The 24742-nt window shown below is 35.9% G+C and overlaps 3 protein-coding genes across 6 annotated transcripts; 2 read left to right on the forward strand and 1 right to left on the reverse strand.

The window, feature by feature from the left end:
* The first annotated feature begins 1272 nt into the window (after window positions 1–1272).
* prkacba (protein kinase, cAMP-dependent, catalytic, beta a) lies at window positions 1273–15624 on the forward strand. Of its 3 annotated transcripts, none has more exons than XM_055047959.1 (10): window positions 1273–1590; window positions 6733–6794; window positions 7071–7199; window positions 9043–9141; window positions 9816–9898; window positions 10027–10153; window positions 10260–10355; window positions 11406–11528; window positions 12472–12636; window positions 12723–15624. In XM_055047959.1, exons 1-10 carry the CDS (start codon window positions 1545–1547, stop codon window positions 12846–12848), a joined length of 1056 nt encoding a protein of 351 aa, XP_054903934.1. In that variant the 5' UTR covers window positions 1273–1544; the 3' UTR covers window positions 12849–15624. The 3 variants fall into 3 exon arrangements, with proteins under 3 accessions (XP_054903934.1, XP_054903926.1, XP_054903944.1); XM_055047951.1 differs by lacking the exon at window positions 1273–1590 and adding an exon at window positions 3505–3827; XM_055047969.1 differs by lacking the exon at window positions 1273–1590 and adding an exon at window positions 4651–4820.
* A 95-nt stretch (window positions 15625–15719) lies between these two features.
* On the forward strand, window positions 15720–18661 carry samd13 (sterile alpha motif domain containing 13). Of its 2 annotated transcripts, XM_055047989.1 has the most exons (5): window positions 15720–15898; window positions 16270–16380; window positions 17363–17405; window positions 17527–17638; window positions 17723–18661. In XM_055047989.1, the coding sequence occupies exons 2-5, from the start codon at window positions 16353–16355 to the stop codon at window positions 17864–17866; spliced, it is 327 nt and encodes a 108-aa protein (XP_054903964.1). In that variant the 5' UTR covers window positions 15720–15898; window positions 16270–16352; the 3' UTR covers window positions 17867–18661. The 2 variants fall into 2 exon arrangements, with proteins under 2 accessions (XP_054903964.1, XP_054903972.1); XM_055047997.1 differs by lacking the exon at window positions 15720–15898 and having other exon boundaries at window positions 16306–16380; window positions 16906–17405.
* Window positions 18662–19673: 1012 nt separating this feature from the next.
* Window positions 19674–23252, reverse strand: uox (urate oxidase). Its single transcript, XM_055047981.1, has 8 exons — window positions 23121–23252; window positions 22457–22669; window positions 21687–21803; window positions 21006–21084; window positions 20463–20649; window positions 20222–20345; window positions 19946–20029; window positions 19674–19875 (listed from the first exon to the last, which is right to left on the reverse strand). The coding sequence occupies exons 1-8, from the start codon at window positions 23139–23141 to the stop codon at window positions 19801–19803; spliced, it is 900 nt and encodes a 299-aa protein (XP_054903956.1). The 5' UTR covers window positions 23142–23252; the 3' UTR covers window positions 19674–19800.
* Window positions 23253–24742: the final 1490 nt, after the last annotated feature.

Raw genomic sequence — 24742 nt, forward strand, 5'->3', positions numbered from 1 at the left:
TTAACAAACCTTTAACAGTTTAAAAAGTTAATCATTTTTACCAAAAGTACCATTCATAGTGTTACAAATCCATTGATCCCTGTTGTGTTTGCAATAGTGTAGCCTTGATGTCGCCTGGGAGCCAAATTTTACTGTTTGCAGCAGAGAAGGTGGTTATACTTACTTGCACTTCAATAAGTAAGCAGACAATACAAATAGTACAAAAATACTTGTAACATGTGAAGTGTTATTATTATTATTATTATTATTATTATTATTATTATTATTATTATCCATTTTTTCTATAAATTATTTATCTATATGTACTTTGTAATTGTTTGCTTGTTTTAATTAAGTGATTAACATAAAGAAAATATACGTACAACAGTCTAAAGTGTTCCTTTGTGATTCCAGAAGTATTGTTTACACACACTATAGAACATTTGAATCCACATTTAAACTGCACAAGACAAAGCAATTCAGAGTAGATTAAATATAAATGCAAATGCAGTAGGAAGATTTTACATAAATTTTTGAATCTTTCTTTATTGTTAAATACAAAAACAAAGCAGCATTAAACTAAACAGGAGAAAAAGTACATTTGATGTAGCACCATATACATATACAAGACTAAAATGGCAACTGTACTTTGATCAGCCAGCTTATATTAAGTATGTCCTCTACTTAAAAAGGAAAGCCGGACAGAGCCCTAGCAACACATATTTAGTTGATATCTTATTGAAAACAGGAAAGTGAGAAAACAAGTGCTTTCCAACTTGTTTTTAGTAGTGATTAGTAATTTATTAACAGTGGTACTGTTATATAAATATGACCTTAAATTCACTTGGCACTCACAATATAATGTGTGACTGCTATCACATTGACAAATTGTAGGAAAAAAATGGAAATGGCATTACACACTGGGTAGTTTTTACTATACACCAATAACATTTTATAATGAAAGGGGGATTTTTATTTGATTGGAGATTATATTTTCAAAAATGACCAACTAGTAAAATGTTAAACACATGAATATTATATTATATTATATTATATTATATTATATTATATTATATTATAATTATCACACATAACACTATTCCAATTTTCACGACAATTACTGACATACAGAACCGTTGTCATTTATTTGAATTCTTCACACTCCTGACTAAATTAACTTTCAATGTCTAAGCGTGTTGTTGTTTTTTCCCCCCCCGAATGGTCAGTGAAGGCAGCATTCCACCTATCAAGAGCATCTCTGGGTATTCCCATATGACTTGAACGCAGCGCAGGACGACAGGAGGCAGAGGTGAAAAGTCTGGATCATGTTGTCATTCCAGCAGAGGCATACGTGAACGGCAAAAAAGGACACGGTAAATAAACATCATCAAGTCGGCCAGCCGAGCACAACCAGGTTCTGTTCAAAAGAAGAGCACGTTGATGGTGTTTGTAAACCGGCCAGTGTGAGCAAGCTGAAATTTGTTATCGAGCTAACGAAGGAGCCTGTTAGCTAACGGCCACCATCATCGCTCCTCGCCAGCTGTGGATCGCCCTGTCTTCCTACGATGGGAAACGCAGCAACTGCCAAGAAAGGAAACGAGCAGGAAAGCGGTGAGCACATGGACGTCATCCTGTTTGCTTTCAGACGTTTAACGTTTGCTGTATCATCATTTGCGAGCTTGCTTTTAGGAATTCAGTGGGTAGCATCCTTTAGCAGTTGTACAGCACTGGAGCAGACAGTACAGTAACACGAGCCGCACAGAAGAACCATCTTTGGTAGGACAGTTCTACAATACAACGCGAGTTCGCAGTGTTCGTAACAACGTCAAGCTGCTGATGTTTTTAGCTGGAAACTGTGTGACAAATACTAAACGCAGCGAGTAATTCAATATTTGTCAGCGCGGTCATCATCAGGCTACTGTGGGGTTTTTACAGAAGCCGTGAATGTCAAAGAGCACCCCACTAATTAAATAAATAGATTGTTTTTTTTATGTTGTTGTATTTAAGATGAGCCTTCAAGACGCTCTGTTTAACTTTGGGCTCACATCACGTGCCTGAAAGCAAGATAACATCACCAAACAAGCTGCAGGACGTGGCCTGGAGTCAGCTGAAAATGACCACCATTAGAGTTTATGCATTTGGTTTGACTAATCCTTTTTACAGTTAGTACTTCAACATATTTATTAAACAAGATCTGTCATATCTAAATATTCACAAATGTTACTAGCTGTTAATTTAAATAGCAAGGAAAGTGACGTTCTTACTGTGCTATTAACCCAGTATGAAACGTATTCTGCTACCCATATCTGTTTAATACTGATAAACAGCTGTATTAGGGTGATATTGGCTTGAAAGTTAGCATGACATTTTGTGGCATTTGTTGCAATAATGATAAAAGTGAAGATATAAAGTACTTATGGATTTATCATGGACTTTTGGCTAAAAATGTCTAAGTAAAACAGATGCATAGAGTAAGTGCGCTGCCAAACATTGCACTGTAATTGCATTCAGTCACATTTTGCAGACATTCGTGCAGATATGGAATCAACAGTGGTTTCAGTAGCAAAAGCAACAATTAAGCTGTTAGTTTTGGAGTTTTGCAAAGGTCATCAGGTCACATAATGATTAATTTGTTATCATACCAATTCTTGTTCCACAATAATTATCTCCAGTGCAATAATTTCCCAATTCTACATAGGATTTAGAACAACCTAAAAGTGTTAGACTATGTTTTCAATAAAACTAAAATCAGCTTATTTTATATGTGTGGAATCCTTTTTCCATCACATGCATTAATTTTCCATTATTTTGAAATTCAAATTCTCTTGACATCATGAAAATTTTACAAATAAATTGATTTGTTACAACATGAAACTTTTTTTTTTTTATTTCTCAACATATCTAATAAAACTTTTTCTTTCTGGTCAAAATGCATTTTGTGCACAGCTATTCTACAATGTAGCTCATCCATAGATTCCTTGGAGGACGCCGTCATGAGCATGTTGTTGTTGTGAGCAGCCAGCCTAATCCACCCAACTGTGTCATAGCAGTGGCCTGTATGCAGAGCCCTGATCTTGACCTGCTTTTTGATTGGCATTAGTTTACGCTGTCCAACAAACTTGAGACCTGGGCTACCTGCGGTTGAAACAAGATTCAACGGAAAGCACAAGCAAGATCAAGACCATAACTTAGAGTTCTATGTTCATTCTAACCATTCAATCTGTTATTTTCCCATTTATTATTATTATTAGTGGCGATGGTTATAGTTAGTAGAAAACTGAAGATCTGCAGTATGAAACATATCCACCAGAGAGCACACTGTCCTAAACGCTATGGCTCTTTCTACTACTGTGTGGGTGTAACAGCTTTCTTATCTGCAGTCTTGGCTTGCCATGGTTGCACTATATTTTTGATATGACATTTGAAGTCAGGCCTTCTAGGCTCTTTTAAAATTTTTCCTGTCAAAAAAAAAATATATAACAATTTGCCTATAAGATGCAGCAAAGTGCTTTCAAACAGCACCATGACGACGGTGGACATGTATTTGGCCACTGTAGCAGAGGACGTGAACAGGAAGCTCAACTTTGTGTGGTTAACCAGCCATTGCAGAGCACTTGACTGCATACAGGAAGTTAGTATCACTGGGGTTAAGCCTGCAAACGGTTTCTTTGCCTGAGAGCTTTTCTTACTCGCACATCGAGATATTTGCCTTAAAATGGCACAGGGAAAGGATCACTCCTTTGCCAGTCGCTTAATCAACAAATATCTTAAGAGTGGACAAGAAAACAAGGGACAGGAGAGTGAGGTGCCTCTGATCTCTGAGTTCACCGTCATGTGGGATAAATTGAGTAAGTGCAGTGGATTTCTTTTTCTCTAATCTTGAGCTCTGAGCAGGGTGGGTTGTTGTTTCTTCAAAAAAAAAAAAAACAGATAGAAACACAGATATTTTCCCTTGTAACATCTTTTCCATCAGGCCACTGGCTTGGGCTCCTAAACATAACAGTTCAAGTATTGTGTTTAAAAATATTATTTTCTTTAATGTTAGTGTTATTACCAAATTTAAGCCTTAAGTTAAACTTTTGTAGGGTTTTTTCCAGTATGTTCCCCAAATAGTTTCTCTTTTCTGTTATTTTTTCATATTCATATCATCACTTTTTACCTACCAGAAAATTAACAGTTATTTTAAGCATTGTATTCTAATCTGTTTGTGGCGCTTTAGTCATGTAATATAAGCTGACATCTTAATGTCTGTGTCTTGTCTTTTTTGTGCACTGTTTAGTTTTAAATGTGCTTTTTCATTGGATTTCACAATTGGTGTCTTCTTTTTGTTTTTGTGAAAAATAAAACTGACCCATATAGTCAGAACAGATAAAAAAGAAATACTACTGAGTAAAAGTCTAAAATAAATTTATTTAAATGTAGCTTAAGAAGAGGTACACAATAACAAGAAAATTGAGAAAAACCTAGGTTAATTATTATTTACATTTTTATTGCAGTTTGACTATTTTATTTGATTTCCTAATACCTACTTAAAAATAAAAGGATTTGGAAAACCAAATTATTCCTGCAGGAATAATGTCTTTAGTTCTTTATCTTTTGTGGTAAACTGGAATTTCTATTAGTAGTCAGCAAATAGAAGTATAGCGCTTATTTTGGTTACATATTTGCACAGTGATACGGATGCCTTACATTGTCTCCAGTGTTTGTTTTTTCTACATGTGGTTCTGAAATGTTGTTGTTTTCAGCTCTTCATAAACTGTTCTTCCTCTCTTTTCTTCTCCATCATTTCCATCCATATGGGTGAATGTTCCTGCAATCCTGGCGAACTGTAGAGACTTTTGGTACGCTCATTGTTCCATGAGACATCCCAAGTCACAGAGAGAATATTTATTATGCACTTTCAACTCACAGGACTTGAATAGCCCTATCCCAGTTCTAGAACTTGCAAAAACAAATGCAAAAACTAGTTGACTATGTAAAAAATGTTTTGTGTAAATGAAATTGGTAAACAGCAAATCCAATATTAAAATTTACAATTTTTGTCAAATTTTTTTAAACTCTTATTATACAATAAAAGTTCTTAATCTCTCAGGGAATTTCACATTTCAGATCATCAGCGAAATATTAATGCCAGACAAATGTATCCTGAGAAATTACAGTGTTTTTTGTTTATTAATGAAATGAATGCTAAACCAAACTGACCTGACCCCATTTGAATTTTGGTTAGTTGGACCAAATTTGTGGGGAAACACTGCCATATGGCATTTGTGATAACTGGAGACGATTCTGTTGAATCGCGATGGGTGAATTTTGACCCTCTATTCTTTGCAAAATAGTTATAATTAAGCCGCACTGTAGTGTTTTTGCACATGAACAGTCTATTTTCTGCCAGGTCACAGCAATTGGGTTTAATTCCAGACTTTGACTAGACAACTCTGTTTGAACGAGTCAAGTGGTGGTCTTCAGATGGACTAGTCCTGCGTAATCCAAGTACAGCTGAGATTAAAGTTACACATTGTTCTCTGGACATACTCCATTGTTAGATCATGAACACTGATCTTAAGTGTTTATTAATGAAACACTTAATGCTCTAAATGTTCTTCTGGTTTCTCTTGTAACCTCCTGGACGAGCCTTTCATTTATTTTTGGAGTAATTTTGGTAGGGCAGGCAGCACTCCTAAGAAGGTTCATCAGGTTTTCCATATATTCTCCTTGTGTTGGAAATGACACTTACCTTGACTTGCTGCTGTCCAAAAGCTTAGAAGTGACAGATGTCTGTTCATCTGTACTCATCTGGCATTGTGTGTTGCTTTTCGAGAACTTTTAGCCTACTTCATGTGGTTTGCTAAGTTCTAAGTAATTTCTCAATTTTACATGTCAAGCAGTCATCAGATAAGTGTGACTAGTGAAACTGATTAAAATAATGTGGGTAATCACTGTCAGTTTGTGCTGTAACATTGTGGGAGAGATAATTCTTTTTAATATGACCTATTTTATTGTCCTATAAATAAAAGCATTATTTTAAAATTGCTTTTAGGTTTTACTCAGGTTACCTTTGTTTGATATTAAAAGTTGTTGAATGATCTGAAATATTCAAGTGTGACAAAGAATAAAAACGGGGGGCTGTCCTATTTAACACATTCCAAATATAATTGAAAAATGTCACCTCTATGATGCTTTTAATTTAAAAACAGATACATTTTTTGAAAATTTAGGATTTGCTTACCCTTTACATGATCAATGGGAAGAATATAATGACTAAGTAAACTTTCAAGGACTCTGTGACTTTGGACACCTCATGTCAGCCGTGACTTTGACAGTGCACTGTCCTCACCATGCCTGCTCTGTGTTCTCAGTTACATGTATGTTGTACCTCTTGTCTTTTTGTCTGCCGACTGTGTTATTGTCTCTCTCCTTTATCGCAACCACTCTTGAAAGAGATGCAGAACAGCTTGTCTCAAATTTGGCCAGATCTGTAAAGTTCACGGAGCTCTTTGCATCACTTTGTTATTTAAACTTTCCTGCTGAGGCGTGTGGTTTTGACTTGGAATACTTTTTTTTTGTTGATATTGTTTTAAATACAGTCCTCACTCCCTAATAAGTGACATTTGCCTGACCTCAGAATGCTTTTGTTCCCCTGAAGGTGTAAACTGGCTTTTTTTTTTCCCCTGAATGTAAAATTAGATTTTGTATTGGTATGTCCTGAAATCCGAATTACTTCGATTTAAAACACTTTTTCTTGTTTATTTTTAGTGAAAGAGTTCTTAGCAAAAGCCAAAGAAGATTTTTTAAGAAAATGGGAGTGTCCCGCACAGGTAAAGTCCTTTTTATTATTTACATTTAATTTGTTTGTCTATGATTTTGAAAAAAAGCACATGCGTTTTTTTTATCTTCATTTAATTAAAAATATCTGGAATACTAACTCATTGGGTATTTCTACAACTTCTTGCAAACAGCAGCCACTTTGACGAAAAATGTTTCCATCCAGCTAATATATTTCCAGCTTGAGCTATATGAAAGATCTGGCAGAACAGTACAAGTATAGCTGCTTCAACTTACTTCCTTGTTTTTATTACAACATATTTTGACAGTGTACAACAACCCTGGATGAGTTTGAAAGGTTCAAGACTCTGGGCACTGGCTCATTTGGACGTGTGATGCTTGTGAGGCATAAAGGAACAAACCAGTTCTACGCCATGAAGATCTTGGACAAGCAAAAAGTAAGTGCACATTGTTAAGATATGTCCATCACAACACCCTTAAACCATATTAACTACTACTGCCGTAAAGGCTTGCTTGTATATAGGGGGAAAAAAACAGCAGAAATTCTTCATGTAAACGCAGGCGCTATATATCTGATGAAAGGAAATGGAGTGCTTCCTTTTATGTGCTGCTGGTACATTATCACTGAAAACCCCAAAGGCCCTTCGTATGAGAGTTTCGATCTTTAAATACTGATGTGGAAGTGGTACAGACAGGCGGTGTTGCTCTTCTAGCGTTGCTCTGTTCACCTGAATTTGGCTGTTGATTTAAGAGGTTAACCTGGCTCACTTTAAATTTCACTTCAACAAAACGGCTTCAAAATTTTCCTTTAAACAGTATTTCCTCATTAACTTGTTCTGTCTAATATAAGAAGTTATTAGACAGATACTTTTTACCGGATGTGTTACAGTTTAATAGTATATTTAGCTCCTAGCTTTCACTAGTGATTCTGAACCTTTTGTCCTGCAAGTCGTGCTATTAGTTCTGCTATTACAAATTTTACATCCTCCTCTATAAATATGGCAACTTGCTAGCTGTACGACCTTCTTTCAGCTTTTGACTCTATTTTGTACACAACGTGCGACTTCAGATGATGATCTGCCCTTTCATCTCATCATAAAATGAGATGATTGGGCATCAGTATTTGTTTGATACTGGACAGTATTTGATTGTCCAGCGAGGCAATCAAATTCTGATTGCAATCAGTATTTGTCTCCATCCACTGTCCAGTTAAGTTAGCATGATGCTACCACCAGCATGTTTCACATGGGGGGTGGTGTGTTTAGTACTATTTGCAGTTATGGTTTTTTGCCACACGAAGTACTGTGTCGACTTTTGTATGCATGTCAACTAAAAAGTGAAACTTTGGTCTCATGTTCCTCATATTTGCATCTGCTTTCTTTTAACAATGGCTTTCTTCTTCCAACTCCTGTATTTATGCAATTCTTCAGCGCTAGTTGTCCTATCTACACATTCTCACACTTGATCACTGGTGCTCTGCAGAGTTACCATGAGCCTCTTTGATGCCTTTTCACATTGCTCAATTTAGGTAGACATCTATTTCGTAATACTTAGTTTTTTAGTTTGTATCGTTCTCTTTAGATTTTCAGATGACGAAGATGTGGCGTGTCAAAGCTTTGATTAATTTTGGAATATAACCTGACCGTGCTTTTAATTTCTTCACAACTTTATCCCTGACCTGTTTACTGTGTTCTTTGTTTTTCTTCATGCTGCTTGTTCACTAGGGTGAGGAAAAACCCAAAGTTAAAGAACGCAAAGTCATACATTGTTTACTATTATTTGACTTCTTTAGGCTTTTGGAGTTCATTTAGAATCAAAATTTTAGATGATTCCTCTATTTTACCAGAGAGGAGGGATACAAATATGTACCATAAATCTTTTAAAGATCATAAATCTTTTCATATTTTTTTTAAAATAAACCTGATGCAACATATTTTGCATTCTACTTGTCAAATTTTACAAAAACATTTAAAAAAGGCGCTTTTTTAAATAGTGTTTTATGCTATTAAAAACTTATCTAGACATCTGTTCACCACATAGTGTGCTGTTATTTTGCAAACATATGTTTACAATCTCTGTCATGAAAGCTTTGCAACACTTTTGAGCTCTCTAGCTCAAAAGTGTTGCAAAGCTATATTTGTGAACTATTATTAGTTTGGTGGTAACTTTGCTGCTGTCCCACAATCTGTGTGCTGACATACAACAATGTCTGACAGACCAGTAAACGACTTAGAAAATAAGGAAAACATTTTGATCTAATTTGTTTCTTTATGTTTTCAGGTGGTGAAGTTGAAGCAGATAGAGCACACACTAAATGAGAAAAGAATACTACAGGCTGTCTCCTTCCCTTTCCTTGTCAGATTGGAATACGCTTTCAAGGTACTGATGGATCCAAACCCTTCTGCAGGGTTTTCTGTGTCATTTTGAAAACTTTCTCAGTTTATTTCTGTGAATGTCGTTGTCAACTATTAAAAATTAAACTTTGTCCTGAAAATCAGCTCTTACAAGGCAATGAACCCTTACATAATTTCAAGGAAATAAAGTGATTTTGGTCAGAATTTGTCTGAGGTCAGAATTTATTAGCAAAGGCAAAAATTGTAATTTGATTCAGTTTCTCATTTGGCTTTAGGATGACATTACCCATGTGGTTTTGTGAAACAAAAAAGAAACATTACTTCTTCTGCTTAACATTTACAGCTCAGAGGCTCAGAGGATCAGTTTCTCTCAACAGTCTCACAATTACAACCTGTCCTGCTTTACCTGATTGAAAAGATTGTGCTTCTGTTATTTCCTTACACGACTGCAAGGTCCTGCCGTACTTGTTGATAGCAGAAAATGCAACCGCTAAAATATTTTTGGTGTATGTTTACCGTCATTTCCAGGAAGAAAGTCTGGGGCATGTGTCTGAGTTGGAGTTTGCTTATTAATTTTTAGCAGTTGAAAACTAAAAATACATCGATCATATTGCATCGTTATTTATATAAGGATGCCCTTTAATTTGAAAAGTAAATGTTATTATATGGGAAGTAACTCTATTTGAATATATATCTCAGGATAACTCAAACCTCTACATGGTGATGGAATATGTGCCCGGTGGAGAAATGTTCTCACACCTCAGACGCACAGGAAGGTTCAGGTATAATGCACATTTTTGGGGGGAAGTAGGGTTGTTTTTTTGATTTATTCATCGATCTATTTACCCATTTCTCTCAGAAGAGACATGCCTTGCTACAGTGTGTCTAATTCTTTGTTTCCCTCTTTCAGTGAACATCATGCAAGATTTTATGCAGCTCAGATCGTGCTCACTTTTGAGTACCTTCACTCCTTAGACCTCATCTACAGAGACCTAAAGCCAGAAAACCTGCTCATAGATCAACATGGATACATCCAGGTAACTGGTTCATCTCAGCTTTATTGTTGGAAAAACAAAGTTAGGAGAGCAGAAAAAACTGAAAACCGATTGACATATTTTCACACGGCTGTCATCTTTTGGCTAGGTCACAGACTTTGGCTTTGCCAAACGGGTAAAAGGCAGAACTTGGACATTGTGTGGAACTCCTGAGTACCTGGCTCCAGAGATCATCCTCAGCAAGGTTAATGAAGGCAACTAAACTCGTACTTAACCCAGTGTTTCATCCGCACCAAACAAACTACTTGGGCAAGAATCAATTGTAATTGATCATTGAGATTTACAGAAGTGATAAAAAAAAAAATACACAAAAAATTTACATATTGTACAGTAAGAGGCTAAAGATTTATATAGAGAGTATCTGAAAGTGGTGTTAAAGTTCTCACACCTGGCAGGTTTTGTTTCTTTCATTTCTGGGTATGAAAAAGAAACATAAACAAACTCTTTATTATCATAAGTTGTATTAGTGCTGCTGTTATTTTTTTGTTTTTTTTTCAAGGATATTGTTCAATAAGCAGTTAGCTATATCTTGTTCATAAATCTTAATGAGATTTACTCATCATTTAACATGGATTACTATTCACCAAAGACTAACATGTAAAGAGAGCAAAACGCTGCATGATGTGGATAAATATTGGGATTTGAAAGAATGACATCTAATAATGTAGTTTAGTTGGATTATTGGAAAGTTTGCTTTGACATAACTTCAAATTTATGACAGATATTTTTCTGTTTGTGTTAAGTGGGATTAAAAAGCAAGCTGATGATGATTTGTGAGATCAGGTTAATCTTTTTTTTTTTTTTCAAACAGCAAATTGACTTTGAAGGCTTGAGTGACTTGTCTGGGTGAGAATTTATTTCTCTTGACTCAGACACAAGACTGGAAGACAGAAGCCTTTGATGCAAGCAGGAATTGAAGCTGACTGCTGTGCTGACATAGTGCATTATCACCAGGGTTGTACCAAGTGACTCTAGGTGTTTTAATGGCTGCACAGCAACTGCAAACAATGCAGGTTATAATACTTTGCGCCCCACAAACCTAAAGGACATGAATAAGCTGAGATCTCATTTCGACCTTTTGAATCCAATAAAATACTGATGGAATATTTGAATTATTATTGGATTAAATTTAAAAAAGTCCACATTTTTTTGTAGACCTGGTATTTAGCTTTTCCAAATTTAAGCTAAAAAGTAAAAATTGATTTCTTTTTTATTTTATTTTTTATTTGTCCAGGGCTACAACAAAGCTGTTGACTGGTGGGCACTGGGAGTTCTCATCTATGAGATGGCTGCTGGCTACCCTCCATTTTTTGCTGACCAGCCAATACAGATCTATGAAAAGATTGTGTCTGGCAAGGTAAGAGAAGATTTTCAAATTTGAATACTTAAAGCACTTTCTCTCATATGGGTCTTCTATTGGATGCTTTAGTTCACATAATATACAAGATATATCTTTAAAATGATGAATGTGAAAATTATTTATTAAAATGTATTGGGGTTTTTTTGTAAGATGATAGCATATATGAATATTCAGTTCGGTGTTACTTTATATTTCTGTAAAGCATGAATATGTTTAATCTGTTTTACTAATCAAAGCCAGGGGGCGGGGCTAACATTGCTGTAGACAAGGTAATTGGCCTGAGGTTGAACTTCTGTGCAGGTAAACCAATCAAACACAATGTATGATGTATCATAGTGACATAGGGGGACAATAACGTTTTAACAGTACTCCTAATAATATAAATAAACCCTGTTGTGAAATAAGTTTTTGTCCCTTTACAGATTTCTGAAGTTTTTGGTTCTGTTCTCACAATTAAATGTTTCAAGTGATCAATAATGTTTTAATACACGACAAAGAAGTCTGGATAAATAGAAAAATCTGTTTCATTTAGTAAGGGTAAAAAGCAATGCAAACCAAAAAGTGGCCTCGTCAAAGTTCACAATTAAATTCAACTGATATATGGCAAGACCACAATTTCAGCACAGCACTGTTGAAGACTGTTAAAGCAGTTGTTGCTCCCACCCGTGGCAACAACCAGTCATAGGTTTGGATCATTTGGATCACATTTTTTCCTAATAAATTAAATCATTCAGTCATGATCATTTTAAAACAGTTTTTTGCTGTTTTTATTCTGGATAACTTTGTCAAAAACACTGAACCTGAATAAGGAGTAAATATTTATTGAATGTTTGCTATTTTGTTGGATTCTAGCCCTTCTGGCTCTTGGTAGGAGGAGGACACATCTCATTTTCTATAATTTATCACTGTTGTTCTGAATGCGTTGCTTCCTTCCTTGTAGGTACGATTTCCCTCTCACTTTAGCTCCGACCTGAAGGACCTGCTGAGGAACCTGCTCCAGGTCGATCTTACGAAGCGATTTGGCAACCTGAAGAACGGCGTAAATGACATAAAAAACCATAAGTGGTTCTCCACAACAGACTGGATAGCCATCTATGAGCGAAAGGTATTTATTTTTTGTAAGACCTTGTCTACTTTCTTAATCCATGCTGAGAGATTTTGTCTTGAAATTAAGCATTTGTACTTTTTCAGGTTGAAGCTCCCTTCTTGCCGAAGTGCAGAGGACCTGGAGACACGAGCAACTTCGACGACTACGAAGAGGAGGACATTCGCGTCTCACAAACAGAAAAGTGTGCAAAAGAGTTTGCTGACTTTTAGCCAGGACCCCCATCAGGTTTCCACGGCTTTGGGATATTTGCACTCTGATGAGAGTTATAAGGTGGAACTGAGGCCATCCTGTGCTCCTAACAATCGCCTCGTTCCTTCATTCCACACGGCTGAAAAGAGGTCGTTTTTTGCCATGCCCCCTGGTGCTGCTGGCACCGATCTACACACAGGCAAATTATGCAGACACCTTCACGAGCTGCAATGAAGTACTAAGATCACATCCTCATTGATTTTGTTTTAACTTTTAGTTTCGATTCTCTCTCCTTGTTTGAATTTGAATGTGAAAAGCAACATGCAAAATGAATTAGTCCCTTTTTAATGAGGAACAGGAAGTGGTAGTATGACCTATTGTTGCACATGGTGTTGAAGAGGGGTTTTTTTTAGTAATTTTTTATTTTTCTCTGTTGTCTGTTACAAACCCCAGCGTGTTTTTAAGGAAGGGGCCTGGTTGAGTTTTGATTCATTTAAACAGCATTTTTATTATTCTGGTGTTCTCAAGACCTGGAAGCGTGTGTTTCCATCTAGACCTTAAAAGGTGAGACATCCTTTTCTTTTGTTTTTCTTTTTTTTTAAAGCATGACCAAATTGTCAACAAAAAAGGAAAAAGTGATGCATTCTCTCGCTTTCAGTTCTTGAGGAAAGGAATTACTAGTTACAAGCGGTATCAGGAAGCAGAAACATGTAAGCGCTGTGTCAGCTAAACAGTTGTAGCATGATTTATCCATATCTGATCACAAGACATTTCCTTTTTACCTCAGTCTTTTGATGGAAAGAAATTCTATATTTTCTAGGTACGAGTATATTTCACAAGAAGTGAATCTGAAGATGTTTGCGTTTTGTCTCTGCACACAGTTCGTATGTTTGTGGTACATTTAAAAGTCTGTCCAGAAATGCACTCGCATGGCATTTTACAATCGCTGAAAGGTCAGTTTGTTACATTATCTGAAGGATACAAAGCAGTGGTGCTCACTTGGGGTGATCTTTGTCCCCTTTGGGTTGTGTTTTGAGTATAAATGCTGTGTCTGAGCAGAGCACTCAGCCAAGATTGTGATGTTTTCTTTTCTTTTTTACTTTTGCATGTGTATGGTTGTGCAGCAGCGTTACTGGAAGCTAATAGTGTCCCCACTTTTTTTGTTTTGTAGCCTTGGAATTGTGTCACAGCATGAAGTGTGAAAGCAGGTGATATTTTGGTCTATGTAACACAAATGCCATAAACAGTGCTGCATAATCACGTCGCAGCAATAACAGAACTACCATGAAGTATTGATTTATCTTTGTCACAGCTAGACTGCTCCATCTTTGGCCTGCAGTTATAACTTGTAGTCTTTACACTGTTTCCTAACTGAATTAATCAAAATTTACCTATTCTGCTTTGCAAAGCTTAGTGGCAACTGACTGAAATTGCTAATGAATAGAAACGTTACATTTTTAAGGGGAATAAGGTAAAAACAAAAAAAAACTTTTTTTTTTATTATGCCACTTCTTAGGATTATTTTTGTTTGTTTTATTTCAATGAGACAAATATAACTTCTATGAGGGATTCTTCTGACTCATTGCATATTGTGCTGCTAAAATTTAGTCCCTGACTCCACATTCTTTTCTCCAGCATGACAAAATAGTGCATCTATAAAAATCTATATTTCAGATGCTGAGTACCTACATAGGTGGTATGCCTTTGATGTGTTTTTTTTTTTCTTTTCTCATAGCAGATATATTTTTGATTTTGGAAAGCCTGTAGTCCTTTAAAGAGGAGTTTCTCTCTCCCTGTCATCCACAGTGAAGTCTAAATTTCAAATTCTAAGATACTGGACTCCAGTGGGCTGAGGAGGAATCAAAATACACAAAAATGTCCTCGACAGTCTTTCCAAACTGACACCTGAATCTTTTCATATGAAAGAATAAAAAGCTATTCTGTTCAATTGAAACATTCTTAAACAACTAAATTCAAAAACAGGATTTAAGTAATTATTTGTTTTAATCATTCTGTCTGAGCACATGTACATTTTATGTAATTTAATTTATAAAGGCACAACTGCTACTTATGCATTTTATTTATATATAGAAGTCTAACAAAATAACATTTAATTTTCCATAGGTCTCAGTATGTGTATGCAGACCTAAATTGTTAAGCATTGCAAACACCAAAATTGTTTATTTATGTTTTTATTTCATTTGCTACATCTATATTCGATGCATATTGACACCTCTAATGCCTCCTGAAATGTTTTTTTTTTTTCCTTTTGTATTTATTCGAAATTATATTTTTTTGTCCAGTTTGAAGGGTGAACAGATGGTATGCCTAAAAACAATTTCCAATGTTTTTGAATTTGATGAATCTCACCTGGGCCCACAAGCATGTCTCTGTCCAACTGCCTGTGTGTAAATCCTCTCAGAAACAAATATGTAGGCAATCGCCAGCTCTTCTTCTGTATCATCTGTTCGACCCTCCCTCATGTGTGTGATGTTTGTTGACATTTGATGTGAAACGACGGCACCTTTCCCTGAGCCACTTCACACTCCTCCTGACTGAAGGAAATCAGTTCTATGAATTCTTGTAGCTAGTCACACGTGCCAGTATGGGAATCAATAATCTGAAATGTGTCTGTAATTTAGTTTGTGGATATTTTTGCACATCATTTAGAAAGCTGACACATTTTTTCCCCCTCAATCATATTTACTTGTGTTTGCAAGCGAAGTACACTTTGCTGTAGCAGATTTTATGTAACAAAGAGGATATGTCATTATAATAAATTCTTTTTATTGAAATCAACAACGTGTGTGTTTCTGTGAGGAACGCTCGTCGTTAAACCCGTTCAAATGCATTTGTACTACATTTCCCATGATTCCGTGACGTTGTGGGCGAAGGAAACGAAAGCGAAGAAGCTTGTTGGCTTACTTGAATATAATTTGATTTTATCAAATAAACGCCGCAGTTTATTAACTGGTAAAAATACTGCAGCTTATAAAACTTTTTGTTTGTTGAATAAGAATTTTTGACTTGGACGAGCAGCTGTTGTCAAGCCCGAATCTCCTAAAATAAGGTAACTGTTAAATTTGGTATTAGCAAACGAGGCTAACTATCCCTCTTAGCTTAACGTTAGCGTTATTACAAAACACGGCGAGCGTGCGATTAAATATATACTCTTCGTCTAGAAAAACCACACATTTTATTTTCTTGAATTTGTAATGTTTTTTTTCTCATCGAATTATAATTGTGGTGGGGTCAGTTTTTTTCTTTTTTGTTTTCTGGTTTTAATTCCTCTAACAACGTGAGTTTTACGTCGTCAATTTTTACACATCACAGTTTTTTACTCCGACTCGCGTTTATGACAAACGGTGCCAGTTTTAGTTCATGAAGCTGCTTTACTTACGGCTGTATCCGTTCTGCTGTGGCGGTGTGCTTTTTCTGCAGAGACATCCAGTGAATGTCAGAAAGACAAACGATGATGGTGTTTGAACTGCCAACACACTGAGTTCACTCGCAGAAGACATCTAATGAAAAATTACTGCAACGTAACAGAATGTAAGACTCGTTCCGTTCAGTTTGTGTGTCCTTAAACTTTTCATTCATTTGCAAAACTGTAAGCAGAATGTGGAAATTAGGTGATTGGTCTCAATGTCTTGCTTAAAGTCTATTAGAATAGACATAGACTTTACTAGATGGGAGATTAAGTTTAACTGTGAAATCAGTTAAACTTTAGGTTATTTTTTTTCACAAATGGAGCGACCTTTCATTTTTTGGTTGCAAAATGTTATTTAATCAAAGTAAAGCCTTCCCTTCAAACCATTTTTCCGCATGTGCATCACATAAGACATAAGCAAACTGTTTTCACATATTATAATCGTGCGTTTTATATCAATTGTGTTGTAGAGAATCAAGCTTTTCTTTTACCTGTTAATTTTTTTGTTTTTGTTTGAGGAGTACAATATTTTTAAACTGCATCATCTGTAAGGTTCAAACTGGAGTCAATAGTTAGCTGTAGTTGCTCCTCAGTATTCCGTATTGGATTTTTTTCTTTCTTTTGTTTCATATCTGACGTGCCAATAGGTGGCTGCTCTTTTCAGCCACCTGAAAGGATACCACCAGGGGCAGTAATTGTAAGGACATATTTTATTAGCGTCTTAAAATTATTAACTTAATCCTGTTTTTTCCTACTAAGTGTTGCAATATGTTAGCATAAGAATCTTGAATATTTATTTCTATTGATCACTTTTTGAAGGACAGAAAAAATATGTAGTTAGAAATGTTCTGACTACTGAATTTTTTTTTTATCTTTAGGACTGTCACTCTTTTTTTTTTGTCTCATTTGTAAAACTTTTCCATCAGATGCCTAAGATGAAAAAACAGCTCACTTCAGAAAACATTCTTGATTGATTTTTTTATTATTATTTTAAGTGTGGATAGTTAATTTTATGACCTCAAATAATAATTGTATTTGAACTGAACTGATAATGAGATTGTCATATTAATTGCATATGCTTGCCTTTATCATTTTTTTCAACAGCCAGTATGGAGGACAAGGCAAATGGTTCAGTTGACAACAAAAGGTATTATCCAGAATTAGCCGATAAATCAATTTACTTCTTTCATTTTGTATTGGAAACTCAAGTAGTTTTTTTTCTGCTGTGGTCACAGTTTAGTCTGAGATGAGTAACTTTTATCCCACAGCCCGGTGGAGAACGGTCAGCTGCCTGACCCTTCCAACTGGGGAGTTGCTGACGTTGTCAATTATTTCAAGGCAACAGGGTTTGAGGAGCAGGCCACAGCTTTCCAAGATCAGGTTAGTTTTTCCATCTGTCTTACTCCATATCAACTTGCAGATGTTAAAGCATCCAAATACAGAATTTCTCTTTTGGTCTGACAGGAAATTGATGGCAAGTCTTTGCTCCTGATGACGCGTAACGACGTCCTAACAGGACTGTCGATAAAACTCGGCCCGGCGTTGAAAATCTACGAGTACCACGTGAAGCCGCTGCAAACGCAGCACCTGAAGAGCAACGCGTCGTAGCACGGCCAACTGCCCCGCCACACCTCAGCGACAATCATCATGTCAGGAGACTCCAGGTTAGCTGCGGCTTCACAAAGACTCTTCTGCCAACAGAGGCACCTTGACAAGTTTTGAATGCTGTATGTTTTCTTTTTGTTGTTTTTGTTTTAATAAGCCTGGATCCCAAAACCCTGGTCTGCACACTGCGTTCACTCAGCTGTTTACCCCTTCAGCCATTCTTATTTCTGCTGCTTAAGATTTGTATTTTTTTGTGTTTTATTTAAGAAAAGAGATTAAGAGTGAGTATTCTGAAGGTTAGGCTTGTGTTTTGTGTGGTGAATGTGTGTGCAAAGTAAATTAAACCGCAATGGGTTTTTTTAACTATTTGTAAATAAGAAGATATATAGTTGAAAAGGATGTATGTTCTGTTATATTTGAACACTTTGATACATGCAGAAAATTATTATGATCCCATTGTGTTTCCCTGAATTTAGTTTTTATGTTTTGAACTGCACATCTGAGTCCATGATTTGTCCAGAGCATGTAACAATTAATCACTTTGTTTTCCAGGACTTTTATTTAAAGCCTCTTTGTTTCTTTAAACCAACTTTATTTAGACTTGAGGCTCTTGGTATGGAAATCTTTGTGTATATATATTCTTATTACATACCTACCTGTGGTGCTTTCAGCTTTGTCACCCAGACAGCTGTATTGAAGTGTTCATGACCCATGTTTAAGTGCAACATAACACTGGAGTTTGAATATCTTGAGTCTAAAATTGATGATAAATGGTGCTTTTTTTCTCACCAAAGAACATCAGTTTGACTTTCTTGACTCTTTTTGTTTAATTTCACACTTCACAGTTACCTGGCAACACATTATTTATCTCTTTTACAGACCCACTCAAATTTCAGACCATTTAAGATGATGTAGTGGGACATTAGAGATATAAAGTGTAATATTTGGACTTTGTTTCTAGAACATAGCTAAATTTCAGTGTTACCCTCTGTGATAAATTAAAAAATGCAGATAAATATGTGATAGTCTCACTGACCCTCTGCAGGGGGGCAGAGGAGATGGATTAGGGGAGTAAATAAAAATTCTAGCAAACCTCAAGAAACCATGTAATATGAAGAATAATGTGGCCAAATGTTTCTGCACAGGTACAAGAAATTAATAAAGTCAAAGAAAATTACTTTGACTCTACAAACTGTTGGAATATATCTTTCTAAGTTTTGGTAAACCGATTTTCCATTTTGACTTCATTTTTGTTTAAGACACAAGATAATGTGGAATCTGTTTTGTTTTTTTAACATTTAAGAATAAATTTAAATAATTTTAGGAACATTTGAAGACCAAAACTTTGTTTGCATACACAAAACACCAAAAACTACAGCTAATGTTATTGTTTTGGGGGGTTATATTGCTGTGTTTTACTGACATTTAGCAAAATAATGAAACTTCTACCTTTGAGCTAATTGAGAGTTGTCGTAAAAGAACCCCAGGGATCAAACATTATTCTTGTTTTTAACCAGAAAATGTGTTTTAAAAATAAGCTTCCTCACATTATTAATCTGAAAAATGTGCCCTTAAATAGAAAACTAAAACCATGTTAGTAGGGTTCCTCGTAAAACCAAAACAATTGGGTTTTTTCACCAATTGTACTAAATATCATCATATTTACGTGTCTCCATGCATGTAATTCATGTCATGCATTCCTTCTAAAGGGAACATTCGACCTTGACGCAAAACATTGTTGCAAATCAAAAGAAATTCCCAGTGAAAGTGGCTGTAATTTTTTTTTTTTTTGGTTGGTCGGTATTACACCTTCAGAGTCAGAAGCAACTTTATTTACATCTTACGGGACATTGTTGGATATATCATCAGATTTTCTGTTAGTTGGATCAAGAGGTTAATACTGAAACCAGCAGTGTCTTCAGGTTGGGCTTTCCCTTTTAAAGTCTGGCTCTCTGCTTACGACACACTGTTCCTGTGATGTTTCCAGAGGGATTATCCAGAGGAAGAAACACCTGATCGAAAACAAAAAGATATGTTATCAATCACGTAAGGTTTGGTATTGTAAGCAATGGTAGTATTTACCTCATCTTTGTTGTTTAGACCCATTTTTGTCATGTCTATGATGAAGTAATGCTGGTTGGGCATGACAATCTCGATTTCCTCCACCTAAGAAGACCATTTCTCCTGTTCAGTTTTGTGCTACATATTGTTTCTGGTAATGTCCCACGGATAAGAATATTTTGAAAACAAAACCCACTTCATACACTAATCATGTGTATCTAATGCAAGACGGTTACAACAGATTGCACAGCCATAAGTGTCTTTGAGTAAACTGATTTGTTGAAGGGAAGGGCTCACCTCAGGAATCCTGTCCAGGACCAGAACTTGTGTTTCATAAAGGGTCTTTTGCACAGACGGTGAATACTCTCCTCGACCGTAGGGGCCAGCAAATTTCTCAATAATTGTATCTCTCACACACTTCCTACAAAAGACAGAAGTTTCCTTTCAGGATTTATCTTTTTGAGTTGAAAAATCATCTTTGTTGTGTGTTTTTCCCAGCACTTCCAGATTGATCCCACACAAAAATTTCAATAATTACCACGCAGCATCAAAGTCAACGTTCTGGACCTTGTTGTAGCGCCACCTAGAGTAAACAGTGGTGCAGAAAACCCTGTCCTTGGCGTCTTGCAGCGTTGTGAAACGGTCTCGGAAAAAGCCCTCAAAGCCAGACTGAGTGGTTTTTAGCACCTTCATGTCCTTCACGCCGCTGTGAACCACTGGAGTTCCTGTGTGCAGAACAGAGTTGGTGAAACAGCACAAAACATTTTAGATGTTTAGATGGAAATGGAGTCTGTCCCAAACATTTGCAAGAATGGATAATAGCTGTAGATACACAGATACAGTTGTCAACAGTTTCAACTGCTGCATTTTACAAGAGGTAAAATAATAATAGACGAGACCTACTAAGATAATTTTATGTTTCATGTCATTAGCCATGCTAACAAAGTGGACTCAAGATGTAAAAAGATATGTCTCCCACCTTTGGCACCAAAACACTAAGCACATTTTAATAATAATAATAAAAAAAACCCCACAAACAAACACACATGCAAACATATGCAAACATATTTCCAATGATTACCGTTGAGGTTCTGCTCAACATCACAGAAGCGACAAGCCTCTGGGCTGTAGATAAAAGCATGGACATGTCCCACACCGTTCTGGAAAAAGAAACAAAGAGTGGTTGTGTCTAAAAATCATTGGTGCTTTAATCCTAAGTACTTGAATACTTCACTGGTTGGTACAGTGGAAACAAGATTTTGATCCGGGATTACTCAACCAAAACGCGAATGGATTTTTTCAAAAGAGCAAAATGAACAAGGTACTTAAACTAATACTTTTTTAAAGCAGCTTTCAAGCTTTGTTGATGGGAAACCAGTGTCACACATCACTACAGATGTTTAATTTAGCTGAGGGATAAAAATCCAGCTGAACATCATTGCAAGTTAATCAGATTCAATTGATGGGGGAGAACTCAGGCTGACTGGATGCTGAAAATTAACCAGAAGGTGCCCCAACAAAATATTAGTGAAAAGGTGTGTACACATTTTTTTATTTATCTTTTTTGACCCAATTGCATAAAATATTTGTCACAGTACATATGTAAAGCATTTTATATAATGAAAAACCTGGATTTTAACATGGGGTAATTAGACTTTTGAGAGATATTGTACTTTTTTTAATTGTGATGCTAGTAAAATAGCAGAAAACAAGCTAAAATGTATATTTTGTCCAAGTCGAGGGACTGGATTATGGGTTTTACCTTCTCCAGTCTTCTCCAGGGCGCCTCCTCCATGTAAACCTTGGCCCTCAGCACATGGTTGAAAGAGGTCAGGAAATGATGGCAGAGATCCAGGGAAAATTGCTCAATAGTATTTACCTTAATAAATAGAATAAAAAGAGTCTGAATAGTTTTATCTCCAAAGGGAGGCGTAACATGGATACAAAGTGAGGCTGAAAAGCTGCAATTATCACAATATAGCTTAGTAGAGGATAGAAAAATTGTGGATTTATATTTTCATTGACTATGACAGTGATTATCACTTTTGTCTTCACTGAAAATTTAATTTATTCACTGTGAAGCAGTCAGCCTTTTAAAAAAAAAATAAATCTCTTTTCCTCAGATTTCTGTATAGCTGCAAAAACCACCAGAAAGCCGTTACAAAGAATAATCTCCCCTTTGCAGGGAGTAAACCCAACATGCTGTGTTAAGCATCCCTTTGGCTATTAACTCACCTGCAGAATACCCTTTACCATCAACTAAGGCGTTCGATGACACACCCTTCAACATTTTAAACATGAAATCTTTAACATTCCTCTCTGTCTTAAAATAACACATATTCTGCTACTGCCAAGAAAATTAGATAAGCAGTATAATCTGCATGAAGGTTGACTATAAACAGAAATCAAGCCAAAATTTAAAAAAAGAAAATCATTTTCAACACAGCAGAAACGTAATTTAGAAGCTGTTTTGAAAATCGGCGAGTTTGTATCTTGAAATGTATTGCGAAGTGCAGTGAAGCTGTAACTCACCCCTTTGATTTTGGCCAGGGCGTGGACAGTGTTCTTGATGGTGTCGGTGGGAATGATGTCTGAGTTGTCTCCGGTCAGATAGTCCTTGCGGGACTTGAGTGTTATCTCCACATTAGCCTTCAGCTCAATAAGGTAGTGGTGGCTCCCGTGTCTCTTGATGACCATCACCTTCACCGCATTCTTGCCGTAGCCTGTCCGCACAAACTCCACATTCTGCATTAATAGAACAGACTTGACAGTTTCATCCAAATCTGCAAATGTGCAACGCTAAATGTCTCATTCTCATGCTATTTATTGTGCAACCTGATTATTTTCATCTTAAAGCTTTAATTTGTGCCTAAATTGTAAACTTGTTTATGGAGCTATTGCCAAAATTTGCACCATATTTTTGCACATTGACAAGTTTACTTGCATCTCTGATGTTTTTGTAAGGTTGTAACTATTTAATAGTAGTTATAAACTACTGTAATACATTTCTGGACCATAAGAGTTTGACATTGCTTCATAGGTCTGAAAGTGGCAGGTTATGGTTTAACCTGCCTCAGTAACTGACCCCAAAGATGATTTTACCTTCACTGTTAAAATTGTTCATTTTTACACTAAGAGTAATTTTGTTATGTAATTTACAAAAATTTGTCCTATTTTCCTCCTCTGAAATGATTACCTGATTTCCAGCGTATGCCATGTTGCTTTGTTCTCTTCCACCGTTTCTGACTTTGTCTGACTCCAAACTCCCCCCATCCCCGAAAAAGATAAAAAACCTCTTTTCAATATTAGGTACATTTTGCTGAGGGGGTGTCGCCTTCTTTGTACTCACACTATTGGGAGTTCTAGATGGATTTCATCATATTTTACATGTGCGCAATCGCGCACACACCCCGTCACCCTTGCACGTAGAGGCTCCCTTATTTTGTATTGATCTCCTTGTTTCGTAACTGAATTTTTTTTATGTGCAGTGGCTCATGTGGACGGGCTAGCTGTCTGCTAGCTGACATCCTTCCATCCATTCTGCAAAGTAGTGGTTTTGCTGCAAACCCCGTATTCTGATGCTGTGTTAATTGCAAGAGGTAATCTGAGGCAGTAACTCCAGTGTGATGGAGATTACCTCTATTGTTTGTTCATAGTGGTTGTCTATTGACTTTTTTATTATTGTTATTAAATTGATTTTAATTGATGTGCATTAACTCCTAAATGAAGACCTTTTTTTAGTACCATTTTCTCTGAATATGTGATTGCCTCTTACTTTCATCACATGTTGGTAATGATCTTTGTAATGGCATTTTTACTTATGAAAAAGACTTAAATATTGCTGCTTAAAAAAATGTTAAAAGATTAATCTTTTTAGATGTGGAGCCAAAAATATATAGTTTTTTCTGAAACAATAATGATTAAAAAAAATTATTATACAATGAATGTGTAAACTTTTCTGTACAAACACCTGTTAGTTCCTTGATTCCTGAGGCAGGTCACATTTGATATGGAAAATTGGGTTTTGTTTTGTTTTTTCCAAAATGTTATGTTTTATGCTTTAACATGAGATACAATGTAAAGGCAATGCATAGTCTTACAGTTACCGTTTGGAAAATTATGTTTTACTGTTTCTTTTCTTGGTTGGCTGTATAATTGTGTTTACCGCTTTAAGTGTATTGTATTGACAATGTACATTTACCTTTTCATAGGCTAATGTAGTTTCAGAGAGTTGGTAATTTAAATATTGTTATGTTGGTTATACTTGAAAATTAGCAATAGCTTCTCTGGACAGCACACAAGTTGTATCTTATGTACTAGCACTGTGTTAGAGTATATCCCACTTACTAAAATTAACATTTACTTACAGAACTGATTGTAAGTTGTCTAATTATAAATCAAACACTGGAACTTTTGATAATTGTGTTTGAAAGAGAAACTTTCAGTCCCAAATAAGATCTACTGTTGTTTCTCAGCCTCAGTTAGTGAAATGAAAGTGAACAGCTTTCACTGAGGCACACAGTGGTGTCTTTTTTTAACCAAGTATTCTCTAGTTCACTAAACAGCATGCTGGTTGCTAAAAATAAAAAATGATCAGGTGTGAACTGCTGCAACACTTTGAATGTAACGAACTCTAGTGAAGTTTAATAAAAAAACAGAAAAAAGAAAAGAAGAAGAAAGAAAAGCTTTACTTGGTCGATCTCCCTAAAAAAGTACTAAACCCATGTCAGAAAACATGAATATTCAATTTATTTCCTTATACAGAACTTTCATCTTCCCCTATCATGTGACCGCATCTTATGACTTCCTTTTTTTGCA

This window comes from Poeciliopsis prolifica, unplaced genomic scaffold (assembly GCF_027474105.1).
Source record: "Poeciliopsis prolifica strain line A6 unplaced genomic scaffold, Auburn_PproV2 SCAFFOLD002, whole genome shotgun sequence".
NCBI lineage: Eukaryota > Metazoa > Chordata > Actinopteri > Cyprinodontiformes > Poeciliidae > Poeciliopsis > Poeciliopsis prolifica.

What these genes read in the sequence shown, in the direction of transcription:
- prkacba (XM_055047951.1), top strand. Translation starts at nt 3,695, where the DNA reads ATGGCACAGGGAAAGGATCACTCCTTTGCCAGTCGCTTAATCAACAAA. An exon ending in AGACGCACAGGAAGGTTCAG is followed by an intron (nt 9,899 to 10,026) that starts GTATAATGCACA and finishes TCCCTCTTTCAG; the next exon opens with TGAACATCATGCAAGATTTT. An exon ending in AAAAGATTGTGTCTGGCAAG is followed by an intron (nt 11,529 to 12,471) that starts GTAAGAGAAGAT and finishes CCTTCCTTGTAG; the next exon opens with GTACGATTTCCCTCTCACTT.
- samd13 (XM_055047989.1), top strand. Translation starts at nt 16,353, where the DNA reads ATGAAAAATTACTGCAACGTAACAGAAT. An exon ending in GGTTCAGTTGACAACAAAAG is followed by an intron (nt 17,406 to 17,526) that starts GTATTATCCAGA and finishes TTTATCCCACAG; the next exon opens with CCCGGTGGAGAACGGTCAGC. An exon ending in CCACAGCTTTCCAAGATCAG is followed by an intron (nt 17,639 to 17,722) that starts GTTAGTTTTTCC and finishes TTGGTCTGACAG; the next exon opens with GAAATTGATGGCAAGTCTTT.
- uox (XM_055047981.1), bottom strand. Translation starts at nt 23,141, where the DNA reads ATGGCATACGCTGGAAATCAG. An exon ending in CCCTGGCCAAAATCAAAGGG is followed by an intron (nt 21,804 to 22,456) that starts GTGAGTTACAGC and finishes CTATTTATTAAG; the next exon opens with GTAAATACTATTGAGCAATT. An exon ending in TCCTGGACAGGATTCCTGAG is followed by an intron (nt 20,030 to 20,221) that starts GTGAGCCCTTCC and finishes TGGTCTTCTTAG; the next exon opens with GTGGAGGAAATCGAGATTGT.